The 18,426-nt window shown below is 38.7% G+C and overlaps 1 protein-coding gene across 1 annotated transcript in view; it reads left to right on the top strand.

The window, feature by feature from the left end:
- The window catches only part of LOC127654729 (insulin receptor substrate 2-B-like), a 32,008-nt gene extending 13,786 nt beyond the window's left edge, over nucleotides 1-18,222 (top strand). The window contains exon 2 of the mRNA XM_052142049.1: nucleotides 15,400-18,222. Coding sequence (XP_051998009.1) covers nucleotides 15,400-15,404 — 5 coding nt within the window. The 3' untranslated portion in view covers nucleotides 15,405-18,222. The remainder of the gene's footprint in view (nucleotides 1-15,399) is intronic.
- Nucleotides 18,223-18,426: the final 204 nt, after the last annotated feature.

Below are 18,426 nucleotides of genomic sequence, written 5' to 3' on the forward strand. Positions count from 1 at the left end.
GGGTATGGATTGTAGATTGATGTGAAGAAAATGTATAAAATAATTTAAAGCATTTTAGCATAAGGCTGCAACATAACAAAATGTGATAAATGTTAAGGGGTCTGAATACTTTCTGAATGCACTGTATAAGGAGTTCTAGGGTGAAAGTTCTACCTGTCAATCACCTTCTACACTAAAACAAGATTTTAAAACTTGCCAGTTACATGCAGCATTTAAAAGAAATAACTGTAATCTGAAGATTTGAAAAGGTGCATAAACATTACATCCACAAGTTCACGGAACTTTTTCAGTGTGCCTAATATCAACATAGTGTGACACAGATGAGAAACCCACACATCTGAAGCTAATTCAATACATGTACTCCACAATATAACTGATAATTCTGCTCTAAAAGTAATGTATGCGCTTAGATTTAATGCAAGTATAATTGGCAGAAACGTGTGCCCCTGCTTTCGACTTTTTGTTCTTTTACTTTTTTGCACTTTATCATCTAACAGTAACACACTGATGTAAATACTGTGTATTTTGTCATGAAATCAGAGACACTCCCCTCAAAATCCCAACACATGTGTTCCAAAGATATTACCAGGCGTAAATGGCGATGGCATCTGTCATCTTGTGATCAGATCGCCCAAAACGCATCTTTATGCCAGGCAATAAACAGGGCGCACACACACAGCAGGCGTGAGAGTGAAGTCAAAACCGATGCACTAGGTTGAAATGGTTTACAATGGTTTTTTAATCTCTCAAAATAACAGACAGCTTTTTCGATCAATGTTTTAAAAAAATCTGTTAATGACAGAGATTTTTGGTTAACGCAACCTCTGTGCAAAAGTTTGTGAATACATTTCAGGATTGTAGTTTTCAGTCAGGGATGAAAGATTGTGTGGTTGATGCATGCAGATGGCAAACAGTCGTGTACTCAACTCTTAACCATTTGTTTCTAGCATCTTACTCTGGCACATCTTGCTAAACTGTCTAACAGGCCCCATTTAATACATGAAAAGAGTGCAGCAGATAAGCTGTGCTGAGCTCTGAGGCATCATGCCCTTTCTCTACATCACATATGGCTATATTTACAGCGTTATTTTGAGAGCACACCTTATTTACGACCATGGCATGTGCTGAACAGTATTGCTCTTATTGCAGGAAATGAGGACCACAGGTAACAGAATCCTTTTCCTGTGTTAAATTCTGTTCACACACACACACAAAAACACACACGCACATCTAAATGGGGACTTACCATAGTCTATACTATTGTTTTTAGATAAATCTAACTATAATTACTTTACACTAACCCAGACTCTAACCCTCAACCTAACAAAAAACTTTTTGCATTACAAATGTAAAAATCATGATTTTATTTATGTATGGATTGTTTTTCCAAATGAGGCCATCACAAAATGTCTTCAAATGGAGTTTTGTCCAATTTAGCTTACTTCTCTTTTGTACTTCCTTCTTCATTTGTGATGTCTGCTTGTGACCTTATTCTGTTGTATTTAAACATGATAAAGTGTGTGAACAATCTCTTTGCAGAATGTATTTAATCCAGTAAACTTCTCTGTTTCAGTATGTTTCAAGAAAGGCATCCACAAATGACTTTTTTTTATTTTAGATTTTCATTGCCTGTTGCATTTTTATGAAAAACTGTAATTGCATTTTATGTTGCCTTGCATACAGTCTTAAAAGCCTTTGAGCTATATAAACTCAATAAGTGTGGTTATATTTTGAAGTGACATGCATTGCAGTGTGCCAATATTGTTTGTCAGTGATAGTGGTTGAGTTTGTATCAGCCTTTAGAGTTCAACCCCCACTAGTTTAGTGGTGTACTGAGTTACTGATCTACGTTGAGACACAGATGGAAACTTTGACCCCATACACAAGCAAACAAGTTTCCCCTCCATTAACGGACCTTCACCCCTTGTTTGTGTACACAGTGATTGGTGAATCACACGTACACAAACACAGAGGCTCCAGAAATGATTTTGGACACTTAAAGGGATAGATCACCTAAAATAAAAATTCTGGCAGTGTTGTAGTACTCGAGATCGGTCTTTTTGATGGTCTCGTCTCGGAATCGATAACATTTTTGCTCTGTCTTCTCTCGGTCTCAGACAAAGAGGACTCGGGATTTTATTTCCAGAGTGTATATATATCCCGTTTTATATTCAAGACCATAACTGTGGAGAAATCGCTAAATTGCGGGGAGAACCAGCTTGACAATATAAATAATAGTTTAATGAAGAAATAAACCAAACAACACAAACACACACATCGGACAGACAGCTGCACGTAAACATTCTCTCTCTGTCGCACCACCATCCGCAGTCGGCCTTTATCCCTCTCGGAGGCCGATGTGTGTGTTTGTGTCGTTTGGTTTATTTCTTCATTAAACTATTTTTTATATTGTCAAGCTGGTTCTCGCCTCCTCTTTCCCGGGTTTCGGCACCAGAATAAACCAGTTCAACGCTGCCCGTAAACATTCTCTCTCTGTCGCACCACCTTCCGCAGTCGGCCTTTATCCCTCTCGGAGGCTTGATAAGGGGCCGGGTGTGTAAAATCATGAACCGGTTAACATATATTGAGGGATGTAGCTAATAGTGTGTTTACTTTGTGAGAGATTGAGGGGACAGGGCATGTAGTGAATTGTTCCCAAGTTATGTTTTTGCTTGTGATCAACAATGACAGGCCACATAAAGCTGTGTAGCTAATGTATATAATGTTATGTTACATCAATGTTGTAACACTACACTCTGCATAAATATATATGGCAATAAAAGAGGTGAATTAAGAGGAATCTTCATTTGGTTTCTGTGGGTGTTTTTATGGGAATGTGGATCTTTCAGATCAGTTTGAGGAGTGCCTATGGTTTACATGTTCCACATTTTATCGTAAGTGTGTCATGCAGTGTGGGACTCACACCGGTTTGGTCTTGACTTGGTCTCGGTTTAGGAGGTCTTGAATACAACACTGAATTCCTGCATAAATAACTCACTCTTGTGATGTTCCAAACCTGCGTGACATGGGCATTGTCCCGTGTCCCAAATATATTACATAATAACAACTGCATAAATAATCTACAATGGTTTTGTTAAACAAGCACCATTTAAACACAAGAAACAACTTTCTTGGTTAATATATATCCCTTACAGTTGAGAAGAGCTGTCCGACTTGTGGTTTGCAGGCATTCTTTTAAATCTAGTGTTTTGAACATGATGTCATCTCCGCTCCAGAGGGAATATGGGGCAGTGGTGGCTCAGTGGTTGAGGCTTCTGGTTACTGACCAGAAGGTCGGGGGTTCAAGCCCCAGCACCACCAAGATGCCACTGTTGGGCCCTTGAGCAAGGCACTTAACTCCAGGTTGCTCCAGGGGGATTGTCCCTGTAATAAGTGCAATGTAAGTTGCTTTGGATAAAAGCGTCTGCCAAATGCATAAATGTAAATATGGGATCATAAAGTGTCCAGTCAATCCACACCTTGGAATCTGACCAAAAATACAGTTGAAGTCAATAAGTTTCTGGAATTTTGGCCCATTCCTCCACTGGTGTAACTGTGTCAGGTTTGTAGGCCTACTTTCTCACACACGCCTTTTCTGTTCTGCCCTCAAAATTGAGGTCAGGGCTTGTGATGGCCACTCCAATATCTTGACTTGTCCTTAAGCCATTTTGCCACAAATTTGGAGGTATGCTTGGGGTCATTGTCCATTTGGAAAACCCATTTATGACTGAGCTTTAACTTCGTTGGCTGATGTCTTGAGATGTTGCTTCAATATATCCACATAATTTTTCTTCCTCATGATGCAATCTATTTTGTGATGTGCACCAGTCCCTACTGCAGCAAAGCACCCCCACAACATGATGTTGCCACCCCATGACTCACGGTTGGGATGGTGTTCTTCGGCTTGCAAGCCTCACCCTTTTTCCTCCAAACATAACAATGGTCATTATGGCCAAACAGTTAATTTTTGTTTCATTAGACTAGAGGACATTTCTCTAAAAAGTAATATCTTTGTCCCCATGTGCATTTGCAAACGATAATCTGGATTTTTATGGCAGTTTTGGAGCAGTGGCTTCTTCCTTGCTGAGCAGCCTTTCAGGTTATGTCAATATAGGACTCATTTACTGTGGATATAGATACTTGTCTACGTATTTCCTCCAGCATCTTCAAAATGTCTTTTGCTGTTGTTCTGGGATTGATTTGCACTTTTCACACCAAACCATGTTCATCTTTGGTAGACAGAATACATCTCCTTCCTGAGTGTATAATGGCTGTGTGGTCTCATGGTGTTTATACTTGCATACTATTGTTTGCACAGATGAACGTAGTACCTTCAGGCATTTGAAAATTGCTCCCAAGGATGAACCAGACTTGTGGGGGTACATCATTTATTTTCTGAGGGCTTTGCTGATTTCTTTTGATTTTCCTATTATGTAAAGCAAAGAAGCACTGAAGGTTTTAAGGTAGGCCTTAAAATACATCCACAGGTACACCTCCAATTGATTCCAATTAGCCTATCAGAAGCTAGTTCTCTAAAGGCTTGACATAATTTTCTCAAATTTTTCAAGCTGCTTAAAGGCACAGTTAACTTAGTGCGTGTAAACTTATGACCCACTGGAATTGTGATATAGTCCATTTAAAAGTGAAACAATCTGTCTATAAACAATTGTTGGAAAAATTACTTGTCATGCACAAAGCAGATGTCCTAAACAACTTGTCAAAACTATAGTTTGCTAATATGAAATCTGTGGATTGGTTAAAAAAAAATTGTTTTAATGATTTCAAACTATCTAAACTTCTGACTTCAGCTGTAGTAGGTAGTTTGGGTATTTCCTGCTGTGCTTACTGTTTTTGAATACAGAGAATAATGACATACTACTGTTTTGGCATACTAAATATTAGGGAAGTATGCAGCGAGAGATTCTGTTTAAAATACTTTAAACTTATTGAAACATGTCTAAAGTTAATGTGATTAACTATTGCTGTGGTTACTCTGCTGGAAGTATGGATTGTAACTCTGCTGGAGGTATGTGATGGAAACAAATTTCATTCACTGAAAATACCTTGACACTAGCTGGCTAAATGTAATTTGCAAAAATGGTGCAGAAAAGTGAAATTAGCTCTGAGAAAAGCTGTAGCATAATTTGTTATCAGATGCCACTTGGTTTGATATGTTGTAGCAAAAACAGTTGCTTTCAGTTAACACTGTTGTAGAAATGTGCAAAGCAAAAATGTTCTAGAATAGAAAAAAGTGAATTTACTGATGTGACTGGCGTATTCATTTAATGCAGTGCTCGTGATTTGAAACCTGTTTAAAAATGTTTTTAGGGAAGAATTACTGAGTGTAGCCTTAGTGTCCAAAAGTAGTAGCAAGATAATTTTTGGGGCCACTGTACATACACACAGAGCGCAGTTGCTTCTTGTCATTGATTTATAAAAAAAATTGTTTTTAGATATGGTTCTTATGTGGACCGAAAGTGACAAAAGGAGGTTTATGGCAGCAGTATGTTGAGTTCATGAGTGTGTGATGGTGTTTGGCACATGTTTAGGTTCTCTCTCATGCATCCCTTACATAAGCCATCACATGAGCTTTTAAAAACCTATGGACTCAAATTAGGCTTGCCGGGTGACAGGAATGATTTTGGTCCAGAACACGGTGTGCTGAGTTTGAGAGTGCATTTAAACACCACACACACACGGTCACACTAATTCTTCCCACACAATTATTGTTTTAATTGCTTGTTCAACCAGTGTTTATTTTACTGTAATATCATGTGTATTCTGTTTACATTAAAGGCCACAACATAAACCCCTGTGCGCCACATTTGATAACTTTTACTGTCTGTCTCAATCTCTCTCGTTCGCTTTGCATAGACTGAACTATGTGTAAAGTCAGTGTTGTGCAGTGGTTCTCAGACTGCAGCAGAGAACCATTTTCTCCTAGATTGTACGCAGCACATCTCTGGATTTGGAATGTCTAGCAGAGCAGTTCCAAGTACGTCTAGTCAGATGGGAGAAATTAGTAGATGGGCTACATGGCTTCCAAAATATATCAAGTAATAGTGTGTTTGAATTGGATTGCAAAGCTTCTAAATGCACATCTGGCACCAACAATTATGCCATGGTCCAAATCACTGAGATCCCATTTCACATGGTTACTGTGAACATTAACCGAAGCTCCTGACCTGCATGATTTTATTCACTGCACTGCTGCCACACAATTGGCTGATTAGATAATTGCATGGATGTTTGTTGGTGCCAGATGCGCTGGTTTGAGTATTTCTGTAACTGCTGATCTCCTGGGATTTTCACACACAACAGTCTCCAGAATTTACTACAAATGGTGTCAAAAACAAAAACCATCACGTGAGCGGCAGTTCTGCAGATGGAAATGCCTTGTTGATGAGAGAGGTCAACAGAGAATGGCCAGACTGGTTTGAACAATCTATTGATAACCGTTGCGGGTTGGCGCTGTTTTGGCGACACAAGGGAGACCTATGCAATATTAGGCAGGTGGTTTTAATGTTGTGGCTGATCTCTGTGTGTGTGTGTGTGTGTGTGTGTGTGTGTGTGTGTGTGTGTGTGTGTGTGTGTGTGTGTATATATATTATATGCAGTGCCTTGCAAATGTATTCAGACCCCTGACCAATTATCTCATATTACTGAATTACAAATGGTGCAATGAAATTTCATTCTGTTTGATATTTTATTTGAAAACACTGGAACTCAAAATCAATTATTGTAAGGTTAGTAAATTATTGTTAGAAAAAAAAAAAAAGAAATATCTTACTTGCATAAGTATTCAACCCCTGTGCTGTGGAGGCTGCCAGGTTACACCGACGAAATAAATTGCCCTAACGAGGACACAATTACTTTTCCACTGGCATCCACCAGTGAATCATCAAAGTTGCAATCACATTTTCTGGACAAAAAACCCATTGTTGAAGGATCATTGGTCAGGCTGTGAATCTGAAGGAAAATGAAGACGAAAGAGCATTCCACAGAAGTTAGAGATAAACTAATACAAATGCATAGATTAGGGAAAGGGTACAAAATAATATCCAAATGTTTTGGATATCCCAGTGAGCACAGTTGGATCAATAATCTTGAGTGGAAGCTGCACCTCACATCCCAGGCACTGCCAAGAAAAGGCCATCCCTCAAAACTCAGCACTCTAACAAAAAGGAGACTTGTGAGAGAAGCCACAGATGGGCCAACAATCACTTTGAAGGGGCTACAGAGTTCAGTGGCTGGGAGTGGAGTAATGGTGCACCAGTCAACCATATCAAGAGCACTGCGTAACATTGGCCTGTATAGGAGGGTGGCAAGAAAAAAGCCGTTACTCAAAAAGTACCATCTGAAAGTACGCTGGAGTTTGCCAGAAAGCATGCGAGTGAACCAGATGTGATGTGGGAGGTTTTGTAGTCAGATGAGACTAAGATAGAGCTTTTTGACAAACTCAAAGTGCTAGTCCTATGTGTTGCGCAAACCTAACACTTCCTATGCCTCAAAACACCATCAATACAGTGAAGTATGGTGGTGGCAGCATCATGCTCTGGGGATGCTTCACATCAGCAGGGAATACATCTTGTTAGAATTCAAGGAAGAATGGATGGAGGGAAATACTGCTAAATAACCTGCTTCAGTCCACTAAAAAAATTAAACTTGGGAGGAAATTTACCTTTCAGCATGACGATAATCCCAAGCACAAGGCCAAAGCAACATTTGAGTGGCTCAAGAACAAAAAAATGTTTTTCATCGGCCCAGTCAAAGTACAGATCTCAATCTTTGGCACTATTTGAAAATTGCAGTCCACAAGTGTCACCCAACCAACCTGAACAACCTGAGAAAATCTGCTGAGAAGAATGGACCAAAATGACTTCATCACTCTGAGAAAAGCAGGTACATATGTACCCCAAAAGATTTAAAGCAGTTATTGCAGCAAAAGGTTGTTCGACCAAATATTAATGTGTGGCTGTTGAATACTTATGCAAGCAAGATATTTAAGTTTTTTATATTTCCCAACAAAAATACAATGTCCCCTTACAATAATTGATTTTGAGTTTCAGCATTTTATAATAAAATATCCATCAGAATGAAATTGCAGTGTACCATTTGAAATTCGGTAATATGAGAGAAGTGGTCAGGGGTCTGAATACTTTTGCAAGGCACTATATATATATATATATGCTTGCCTAGCACTGTATTACTGCATTTCCTGACAAAGGTGGATTAGACGTTTGTCTCTGTGTCATGAACTAAGTGTCAAGTCCTTCACCGTGACCTTTTATTGTGACTATTGAGCAAACTTGGTGCTTTCTTGAGGGGAAACTGAATGCTTTGTGATTTCTTCAGTTAATAATGGTGAAACTGATCCCCTTGCAACAGTGAAGGATAGCTGTTTGTATTTTGAAAACTTGCCTCTAAATTTGATGTTGATATATTTGTGTGGACATTCAGTATGGCCATGTTTGGTGTTTGTGGGTCATCGCTATCAAGAGGAGGCGCTTCAGTGTTAATATGATCTTAAACCACATGAGTCTGCTCTCCGTGCCAACACAGATCTACTGAAAGAGTGACGTCTGTAGTAGTAGGAGTCACCCTTTGTATGTTCATCTACTACAGAAAGAATATTGGGGTCAGGGGCAATCCCGCTGTCATAAGTGGTCAGAACAGGCCATAAAATAGGCTGGGAATGAAAAGGAGGATGCAGTGCTTAGGTCATTGTTCCACATATAGCACCAGCTTGCACTAACTGTGGCATGTGTGGAGTTTGGAGTCCACACAATGACGCAAATGGTCCTGCGTTGCAAGCTGCCGTTCACTTTTTAGAACCATTTGAGAGCATGGATCACTTCTCCACTAAGGTGGTTAATATGCAGCATTTTGATGACCCAAACTGGACTTTCTTAGATTTCTAAAAATTGCCACCATAGCAGGGGAGGGGGTAACGACTTCATTTTCTGTCTTGGATTGGTAGAAGCATGTTTGAGCCAAACATGAGACTCACATTTCTTATGAGCAGGTAGACTGTAGCCATGCTGTCTCCAATAGAGCCTATCTCCAAAAACCTGTTGTACTTTATTACTGTCCTCATTCCCTCCATGTATTTTTGGGTTGACTTTTAGGTTGTTAGTGCCATCTCTTGATGCCATTGTTGCTGTGGGATAAAGATGGCATCAAGGCGGGGTAAAGCCAGGAAGAACTCTGAGACCTTTGGTACCCCAATGGACCTGCCCTTCATTTAAACAATAAGACAGTGGCATTCCTGTCACTCCAGATGGCTGCTGAGCAGGGAGCTTTGAAAGCAGCTGCATTGTGTCCCCAACATCAAGTCAGACAAAGCCCTTTATCAAAGGCATTGCTTGTGTGCACCAAGGTCAAGCCAGGCCACCTCTGCCTACCAAAACAACAGTGATATAGAGGGTTATTACAGGTGAAGGGCATGTTGTGTTATTCTCAGGCAGGACAAGTTGTATATGGGAAGACTGGGTAGGGGATGAATGCTAAGATTGTAATCATGACACCGCAGTAAATATTATGTCTGATGAGTCAGTAGTTCAGATTTCTACTTGTCCTGTCAATGTTTTCACTGGCCCTAACACAAATTTACACATGTATTTTGTTTAGCAATTTGTATATGTGGCATAAATGTTTTCCCCCAATCCAATTATGAGATCTAATAATAAGAATCCTATATAATAATGTAATTCCATGACTGCTATAAATTAATTTACACTCTTAATAGAAACAGATGTAATACAATGAAAAACATTACTGATTGGTTTGCAATTTTCAAACCATTCTTACTTGCTTTCAAGACTAAGACAAGTCAATCTATCAATTTTAACAATACTAATATGTCAGTCATCTAGGTAATGTTACCTTTTGTGACATGTTTAAATCAGTATTTGCAACAACTATGTTCATTACATGACAGAATGCAAAACTTTATGTTTTAAGTTCTGTTAACTGTCTCAAAACCATCCCACACTGGGACAGCCTTGTTAATTTATCTTTGAAAAAAAAAAAAAAAAAGATTAATATCTTGTTTATAATATAGAATTAGTGAAGCTGTGTTTTGGCACTTATTTCCATATATTCTGGAAAAAAAGATGCTTTTACCATAAATGTGTTAATTACTGATTCACCAGAAGAACATTGAGATTAAGTATATTTGCATCTAAAAGTGCTGTAAGAGATTTTTTAATGGAAAGGTATGCAAAACAAAGTCCTACTTCCCGAAAGACATTAATGAAATAAGTGTCGTGTGATATCTTGACCATCTCTGGGACAGCGCTAAACTCTGTAAACCACAAACAAAAATGTGTCTGCGGGCTCTGATCTCTGACACTTTCTGCCTGTCAATCATTTTGCCCGTTCTCAGTATTGTAGTTGCAGAAAATTATTAAGGCCCAATTCCATTTTTATGGCATGTTTCTCATAACAGTTTTTCTGCTCTATATCGGTCTCAATAAAGCTAATTTGCTTGCTTTGGAAAGAGTGGCTGTGGCTAATTCGACAACTCAGTCTCGTGGAAGTTGAATGGCTAAAATCACTTACAGCACCATAAAGTACTGATAACGTAAGTACTGACAACTAATGATGACAGTACATCTTCCCATAGATTGTTCACATTTTCCATTGTCCAAAGAGTTTTTGGTGTTGATTTTGATTAGCCCTGCCCGTCAAATTGACTGAGGTATGGCAGTGCCAGCAACATGGGCTATTCTATTTTGTTATATTGACTGTTGAATCAAAGGGCTGTTTGTTTCTATTCGAAACTCCAGTTCAATGATTTAGCGGATGGTGTTGTGAATTGCTTTACAAGCACAATGACTAACCATTTGTGGCTCCAGGAACAGGAAGTAAATTGTGTTTTTAGCTGAGTTACATGGTTTATCTATTTAGGTAAAACCAATTAAGAAAATATTACTTAAAATGTGTTATTTGAAGAAAGAGGTGCACTAATACCACTTTTTCCTCACCCAATCAGATTCTGATAACTGAACTCTCTGTATAAGCTGATCGCCATATTCTTTATCAGTTTAGAATATGGAATTAATTGGGGGTACTCTTTTATACATACAAAAGAATCCTCTTAACAGTAGAAAACCTGTATTGTTAAGTAGTCCACTGGATAATGTAGTGCCAAAATTAACAGTAACTCCAGTGAAAGTGCTCAGTAAAAAAAAGCCAGTTCTCACTGCAATTTCTTCAACTTGGATGTGGACTTAAAAGAATTCAGATCTCTCTTCTTTTTTATTTTATTTTATTTTTTCATTCACACAATTATCATCTGCTTGTTGTTCGTGTGTAGCACTCGTATATTTTGCACCACTTTGAGAGTGATTAACAAAGCTAATGTTTGTCTTCAACATACTTTGAATAAAATGCACATGTCATATGGACTATTTTAATGGTGCTTTTATTGTTCTTTTATGTCATTTTTGGAGTTTAAATGCCATGACTGAAACACAGTACAGGATTTGGATCTGGCTCATCGGACCGATACCCAAATTTAGTTAAAAATGCCAGTGTCGGAGCCGATACCGATCCATGTATCAGATCGGTGCATCCCTACAGTTTACAGTTTTTGGATTCTTCTGCATAAACGACGGAACATTAAACATACAGTGCAACTAATGCAGACTAACTTTAAGAATATAGGATTTTTATGAGCCAGTTCTTTTTAATAAATCAGTCAAAAAGACTCACACAAGCTATTGGTTTGAATCTGTCTAATGAGTCACTGACTACATTTATTGTGATTATTGCGAGTAAGGAGTACATTGCGAGAAAGCATTCTTGTTTACATGCACGGTATAAGCAGCGTACTCTTAATTCTGTTGTACATGCGACTCGAGCTTTCTCCAGAGCAGCGTAATTACCCCATGATGCTTTTGTAAATAACAAACATGGTATCTGAGGAAGACTTCACTATTTTATTCTCTGTTGCTTTGCTTTAGTTCCAGATATTTCAGAGTGTTTGTTTCCTTGCCTTTCTATTGTGACATGCAGTGGAATTGTGCTTCAATAGTGGCTTGCGTAAAACTCTGGGATTCCCTTAATGTATGAGCACGCGAACATGAGGGACCATCGATATTTTACAGTGTTGTTAGTAAATGGGTATAGTTTATAGTGTATGTGCATTTCCCACTGTACTCCCAGAAATGTTTTGTTGATTTGTTGTTTGGCTCCATCCTATAACATTAGTTATTCGGTCTGTTCCACGTACATGCACACTCTTCAAAAACCTGTTAGAACGCTGCGTATGTGTTTACATGGCCACATAAGCAGCTTTCTCTGAGAGAAACCTAGGTGTGTTTAACCGCTTTCTCTTAATCCCTTAAATAGCGTAAGAAAATCTGCATTCTCGTTTACATGACGTTTCTGAACACTGCTTTCTTAAAAAACTCTTGAATAACCCACATTCTTAAGTGCATGTAAACGTGGCCACTTGCTCACTGAATCGATTGAAGTGGTTTCTCATTGAACCGTTAACAAGAATCGTTACTGTGTTTAAATATCTCTGTTCAGTGTATACATAGGACAAATTATTGAAGGGGGTGATGCTTCATCAAAACGACTAAAACAAGAGAAACCAAATCATTAAGTGGAATCGAAACCAGAATTCTTTAAATTCCTTATTATTCCCATTCCTACACTCCAGTTGTTATGGAGCCTTTTGCATCACCAAAGGTTAAACTATTAACTATTCATGCAGAGATGGTGATGTGAATGTGTATGTTCATTGGGACATTCAGTATGCCCGTGTTTGGTTTTTGTGGGTCAAGGTGAGTCGCTTCAGTGTTAATGTGATCTTAATCACATGAATCAGCTCTCCATGCCAACATGGTACTAAATGAATGACGTCTGTACTAGAAGGTGCCACCCCTCATACATGCATCCACTACTGAAAGAAGAGACACCCATTTGGGTCAGGAGCAATCCCACTGTCGTAGATGGGCAGAACAGGCCCTAAAATAGGCCGTAAATGAAAAAGAGAGGCAGCAATGATTTGGCCAATGTTCCACTTATAGCACAATCATTGCACTATGACATGCTTGTGATTTTAGTGCAGTGTGTGATGACGCATGTGGAGTCTGGTGTCCGTACAGTGACGCAGACAGTCTTTTGTTGAAAGCTGCCATTCACTTTTTAGGACAGTTTGAGAAAATGGCTGAATCAGGGCTCCTTTATGGTACTAAGGTGGTTTATATGTAACACCATGGTGACCCAAATTGGACATGCTTGGTCTTGGACTAAAAATGGTCACCTTAGTCTTGGTTTGCTTGGGGTTTGGTTGGGGGTGGGGGTTACCCACTTCCTTTCTCTCTGTTTTTCTCTATTTGGATTGGAAGAAGATTTATGAACTAATGATAAGCATGAGCACCAGAGTACTCAGAAATGAGAGCAATAATTATACATTTGTTGTTGGTTATGATGGCATGTATAAATCGGTACCTTCTAGCGCTTCTTCGTGGAAGCCAATTTGAAGACCCAGTAATTAGTGCAAATAACTTAAAGCGCATGCGCATTCTGTATGTTCAAAGACACAAGGTTAGAAAAATCAGGCTAGGCGCATTCAGTGCTCGTGCACTCAATGATTACAATATTTGTGACCGATATTTTTGGTTGTTAGTGCCATCAATCTTGCGCACTGAAGGTGTGGTTGTTGCTGTGGTGTAATGATGGCATGAAAGCAGGGTTGAGTCAGGAAGAACTCTAAGACCTTTGGTACCCCAATGGACCTGCCCTTCACTTGAACAATGAAATGGCGGCATTCCTGCCGCTAAAGGCGGCTGCTGATTGGAGAGCTCTGAAAGCTGCTGCATTGTGCCCACACCATCATTGTTAGATCAGACAAAGGCCTTTATCAAAGGCATTGCTTGTGTGCACCAGGGTCAAACCAGGCCACCACTGCCTACCAGAACCATCAGGGGATATAGAGGGTTATTACAGGTGAAGGGCACATTGTATTATCCTCAGGCAAGACAGGTTGGAAATGTTAAGTCTGGGTAGTCTGCACCGAATAGCAGTCTAAAGCACACAAAGAAGACATCAGTTCTCTGACCTTTGACATTGAAGTCCAGACATACCTGTCAGAGCCAAACATCAACACAGACACAAGCAATTGGGTCAAATCCCCCTTTCTGGCATTTTCAAAATATGTCTGTGCCTTGTTTGAATGTGCAGAGTAGACAGTAGCTTTTTAGCATATACTGTATAATTAAGCTAAAGTTGCCACTCGCTGTCTGCTTTTGCAACAGATGTACAAAAGAGGCCTTTCTGTTGTTATTAGACCTGCTAAATATTAGTAGTTAAGCTCTGAAGGTGTTTTTTTTTTTCCCCCTCCAATTTGGCATGCCCAATGTGGTTAAGTCCTTGTGGTCTCGTATTGATTCGCCTCAATCCGGGAGGCGGAGGACGAATCCCAGTTGCTTCCACGTCTGAGACAGTCAACCTGCGCATCTTATCACGTGTCTTGATGAGCGCATTGGGAGGCTTCACACCATCCACCGCGGTATCCATGCTCAACTCGCCACGCGTCCCACTGAGAACGAACCACATTATAAAGACCACGATAAGGTTACCCCATGTGACTCTACCCTCCCTAGCAACTGTGCTAATTTGGTTGCTTTGGAGACCTGGCTGGAGTCACTCAGCAGGCTCTGGGATTAGCGAACTCCAGGGGTGGTAGTCAGTATCTTTTTACCACTGAGCTACCCAGTCCACTCTGAAGGTGTTTTTAAAGATTTCCTGTTTCAGTGGCATGTCCAAAATTTAAGGCTTATAATTTGACCAAAAAATAAATAAATATGGTCAGTTGTTTGGTATAATTTTAAAGGAAAATTTTCAATGTTTTTAATGATATATTATAAATTCTAAGACTCTCAGCATGAGATTTGACATTATATATACCTCAGGCGGTAAATAAGGTAGCTCTGAAAAACTTTTGTTTTGTTTCCAATCATGTCACCCGTAACTGAGTAAAATTGTGATGACACAACAAAGCAACCAAAAGTTATAACATTACAAAAATAATGTATTCTAGTGTCCAAAAATGTCTCCAAGTGTCCAAAGCCTCTCCAAACAAATTAAAAATAATACTTGTGCATAAGAACTAAAAACACATGCACATACAACAATATATAAATCACTGTGATGCGTGGGATAAAAAGCATCTTCACAATAAATATATATGCAAATAAATTTACTTTCTCCAGAGGGGCACATCAGCCCGAGAGGGCAAAGGGACAGTGGCTTGGGCCAATTTAGCCAGCCCCGTGTACGTCCCTGCATATAAGTGATAGTTATGTGTAGTTGAATGGCAGTAAATAATACCCTGTTCACAGTGAGTTGTTTAATCACTTCTTTCTCCATTTCTCCTTACAGACTGAGGACTGTCCCATCAAGTTCTTGCAGAGATGCCAGATAACGTGATTGCTCTAGCACACTGCACACCCTGCGGTACAACACAAGGATCCTGCGATTTTCTTTTGATTGACTTTTGTTTTTTGTTATTGTTCAATGTGCTGTCTCAGAGCGAAGAATTTCCTGTATGAGTTCAGTGCTTTGTGATTTGTATCACATTTGTATTTAATTTGATGCATAAAAAGGGAGGTCCACATATAAAGACACCATAATCCACGAGTCTGGTTCGGGCAGGTGCATGCTGTTTACAAGCATCACTAATATGTACAAACTGTATTTATTTCCCATAAAGATTTCAGGTGCAATTACAGATTTTAGTGTTTGTTTACAGTTTGCTTTATCAGAGAAAGCATATATAGAATCGGTACGGACTGCATTTTTATTAATGTCTCGCACATCTTAAAGTTTGGACCGTAGAAACCTCCTTTTCGTATTAGCGGTTCCTCAATATCTGTGAGTGTCAGGATAGTTGCCTCCTGCTTACCCTGTGCTGGGCCCTGGTGTGTTTTTGGTGCCTTCATGGTTTGTGGCACAGTCAAAACAGGCCTGCCTTCTCTCTTCCCTTACTAATTTTCAACCATCATCTCCTTTTTGCCAAGTGTGCTGGAGAGACGGCTAGAGAGGCACGGGAGGGGTTGCAGAAAAAGGGTTAGGGTCTATTCTGGGACTACCCAAGATGCCAGATGATATCTGCTACAGTTGCTAAAATGCCACCAGGATGAGCACAGAGTCGATTACACAATCCAAATAAATATAAATGAGTTCTCTAGTTACTTATTTGGTACTTAAAACAAAGAAACTGTAATATAAGCAAACCTTTGTGAACAAATAGCACAAAAGCCAAGTATAAAAAGCCGAATTTTGACAGTAGAAACCATTATGCATGCTTATGGCAAGACTGGAGGTTCTCCTTTTCCAACGATCCACTAAAATGATACCTTATAGGGTTATACTCTATAAGATTGACACAACATTTCAGTTATATTATATTTATAATTTAGCATATTTATAATTTTAGTATTTACCAATCGGTGGTATTTCATTGCCTCTCTCCCCTCAGTATTGTGCTCACTTTATGACACCCTTTGGTCAGGTTATTCTTTCAGGAAGTGGAGAAATGGTACAGTTCTTGCAGAGAGCTAAAAAACACTGTGTGGTCAACGGCAGTGTTTTCTGCATTGAAGAAATATGCAAGTGAAGAGAGCGAACAAAGTAGTGATATGCACACTACTAACTGCAGATTTAGGTTGAATCGCCTTGATTACATAGAAACAAGATTGTTTTTATATTTCCCCGTTACTGCAACTTGTTTGAAAAGACAGAATCAAATGTGAATAACTTAATACTTGTGACAGAAAAAATGCTAAAGACAATATATGGTACGGTCTTCATTGTTATGGAATGGTATGAAAGGTATGAAAATGTGTTCTGCATTTCAATAATGATCAGCAATTCTGGTTAAAAGAACCATTCCTCGTGGACAATTACAAAATGAACAACTTAACTAGCACAGATTATTACAGTCCAGCAGTGGTGTTGTGAAAACATGGTTTTACCAAACATGCAAAACTATATTTAAGACCCAAAATTGCCTCTACATAATGAACATTTTATTTTAAACAGAAGGGTAAGGGATAGTCTTTTTTTGTTTGTTTGTTAGTAACTGAGACTGACCTCTAAAAATGCTTTTACAAAGAAACAAATTCCTGTCAAATGCAAAAAAAAAAAAGCTTTAAATCAGCCAAATTGTTAGAAACTCCGCCTTTTGCTAATGTATGTGATCAAGTTGACTGCTGTTTTGCAATGATTTGCATTGAGTTTCCATCTTTATACATTAACATTTTTATTTGGAACTTGATTAAAGTGATTACATAGTACAGATGTGCTGTGGTACGATATTAATGTGTCCTCCCCCCCTAATTTTTTTCTTTATAGTTACAATAGCTTGGCTAATCTTTTTGGAATCTTTCTGTAAGGGAATTGAATTTACTCTGCATCATTTCAAAATCAAAGAGTCGGGGGACATTGGGGCTCCCCTTGCCTGTGTAGTCTTTTTGTAATCTTGTTAAACCTGACTAACGTTTTGGTACACTTGCATTCTGTTTGCTGTTGTTTTTCCAAGTCCAAGCTTGACGGTTGGCAAAGTTGGAGGTCAACCCTCCAGAAGAAGTCAGAGAAAATGCAAAAAGGAAAATCTTTAAACATCTTTTTATGGCTGTGTCCATGTGTACATACTGATACTTTATTTGATTGTTTTCCTGCATTTGATTTGAAATTTGCTTTTTCCTCTGGTGGGAAAAAGAGAGTGATAGCAGGTAAATAATTTGAGCATTGCTTAGTGTTTGCATTTCTTTTTTTGCTTTCAATAGAGCTATTGCAATAAAAAAAAGTTCCTGTAACACATTGCTGTACAGTTTGTTTTCACTTATCTGTGTGTATGTCTGTGAGTGAATAAGAGAAGATGGATGTCTCATCGATCCCACGCTGAACTTTGATGTTTGCCTCCGAAAATGTATACAGGGCAATAATATCAGTGTTAGAAATGTACTTTTATTTTATTAAGGGGCAATGTGTGCCTTCTGTCATAGAATGCCATCCGTTTGAATCGTTTAATTAAACATTTACTATCAAATTTAATTCTTCAAACTCTATAGACAGAAGGACTCAACAGAGGGATTTTAATGAAGGAATATGAAAGACAACATACTGTAATATAGAATGAAATAAGTAGATATTATTGTCACACAGACTTTGGCAATGCCAAACCACGTCTTTCCATTATTCTCAAGTTTTGAGTATGTATGTACTTTATGATGAGGCAATCTTAGAATATTGAAAAAACATGGACTCCACTGATATATGAAGATTTTGCCCAGGAATACTTCTGACACTGAAATTGTAATGAGAAAGATGGCCCACTGGATATTTCTCAGGGAAGATTACCCTGAGAGTTATAATTAATTTACAATTAAATCAGTTTATGCTCTC

This window comes from Xyrauchen texanus, chromosome 2 (assembly GCF_025860055.1).
Source record: "Xyrauchen texanus isolate HMW12.3.18 chromosome 2, RBS_HiC_50CHRs, whole genome shotgun sequence".
Lineage (NCBI taxonomy): Eukaryota > Metazoa > Chordata > Actinopteri > Cypriniformes > Catostomidae > Xyrauchen > Xyrauchen texanus.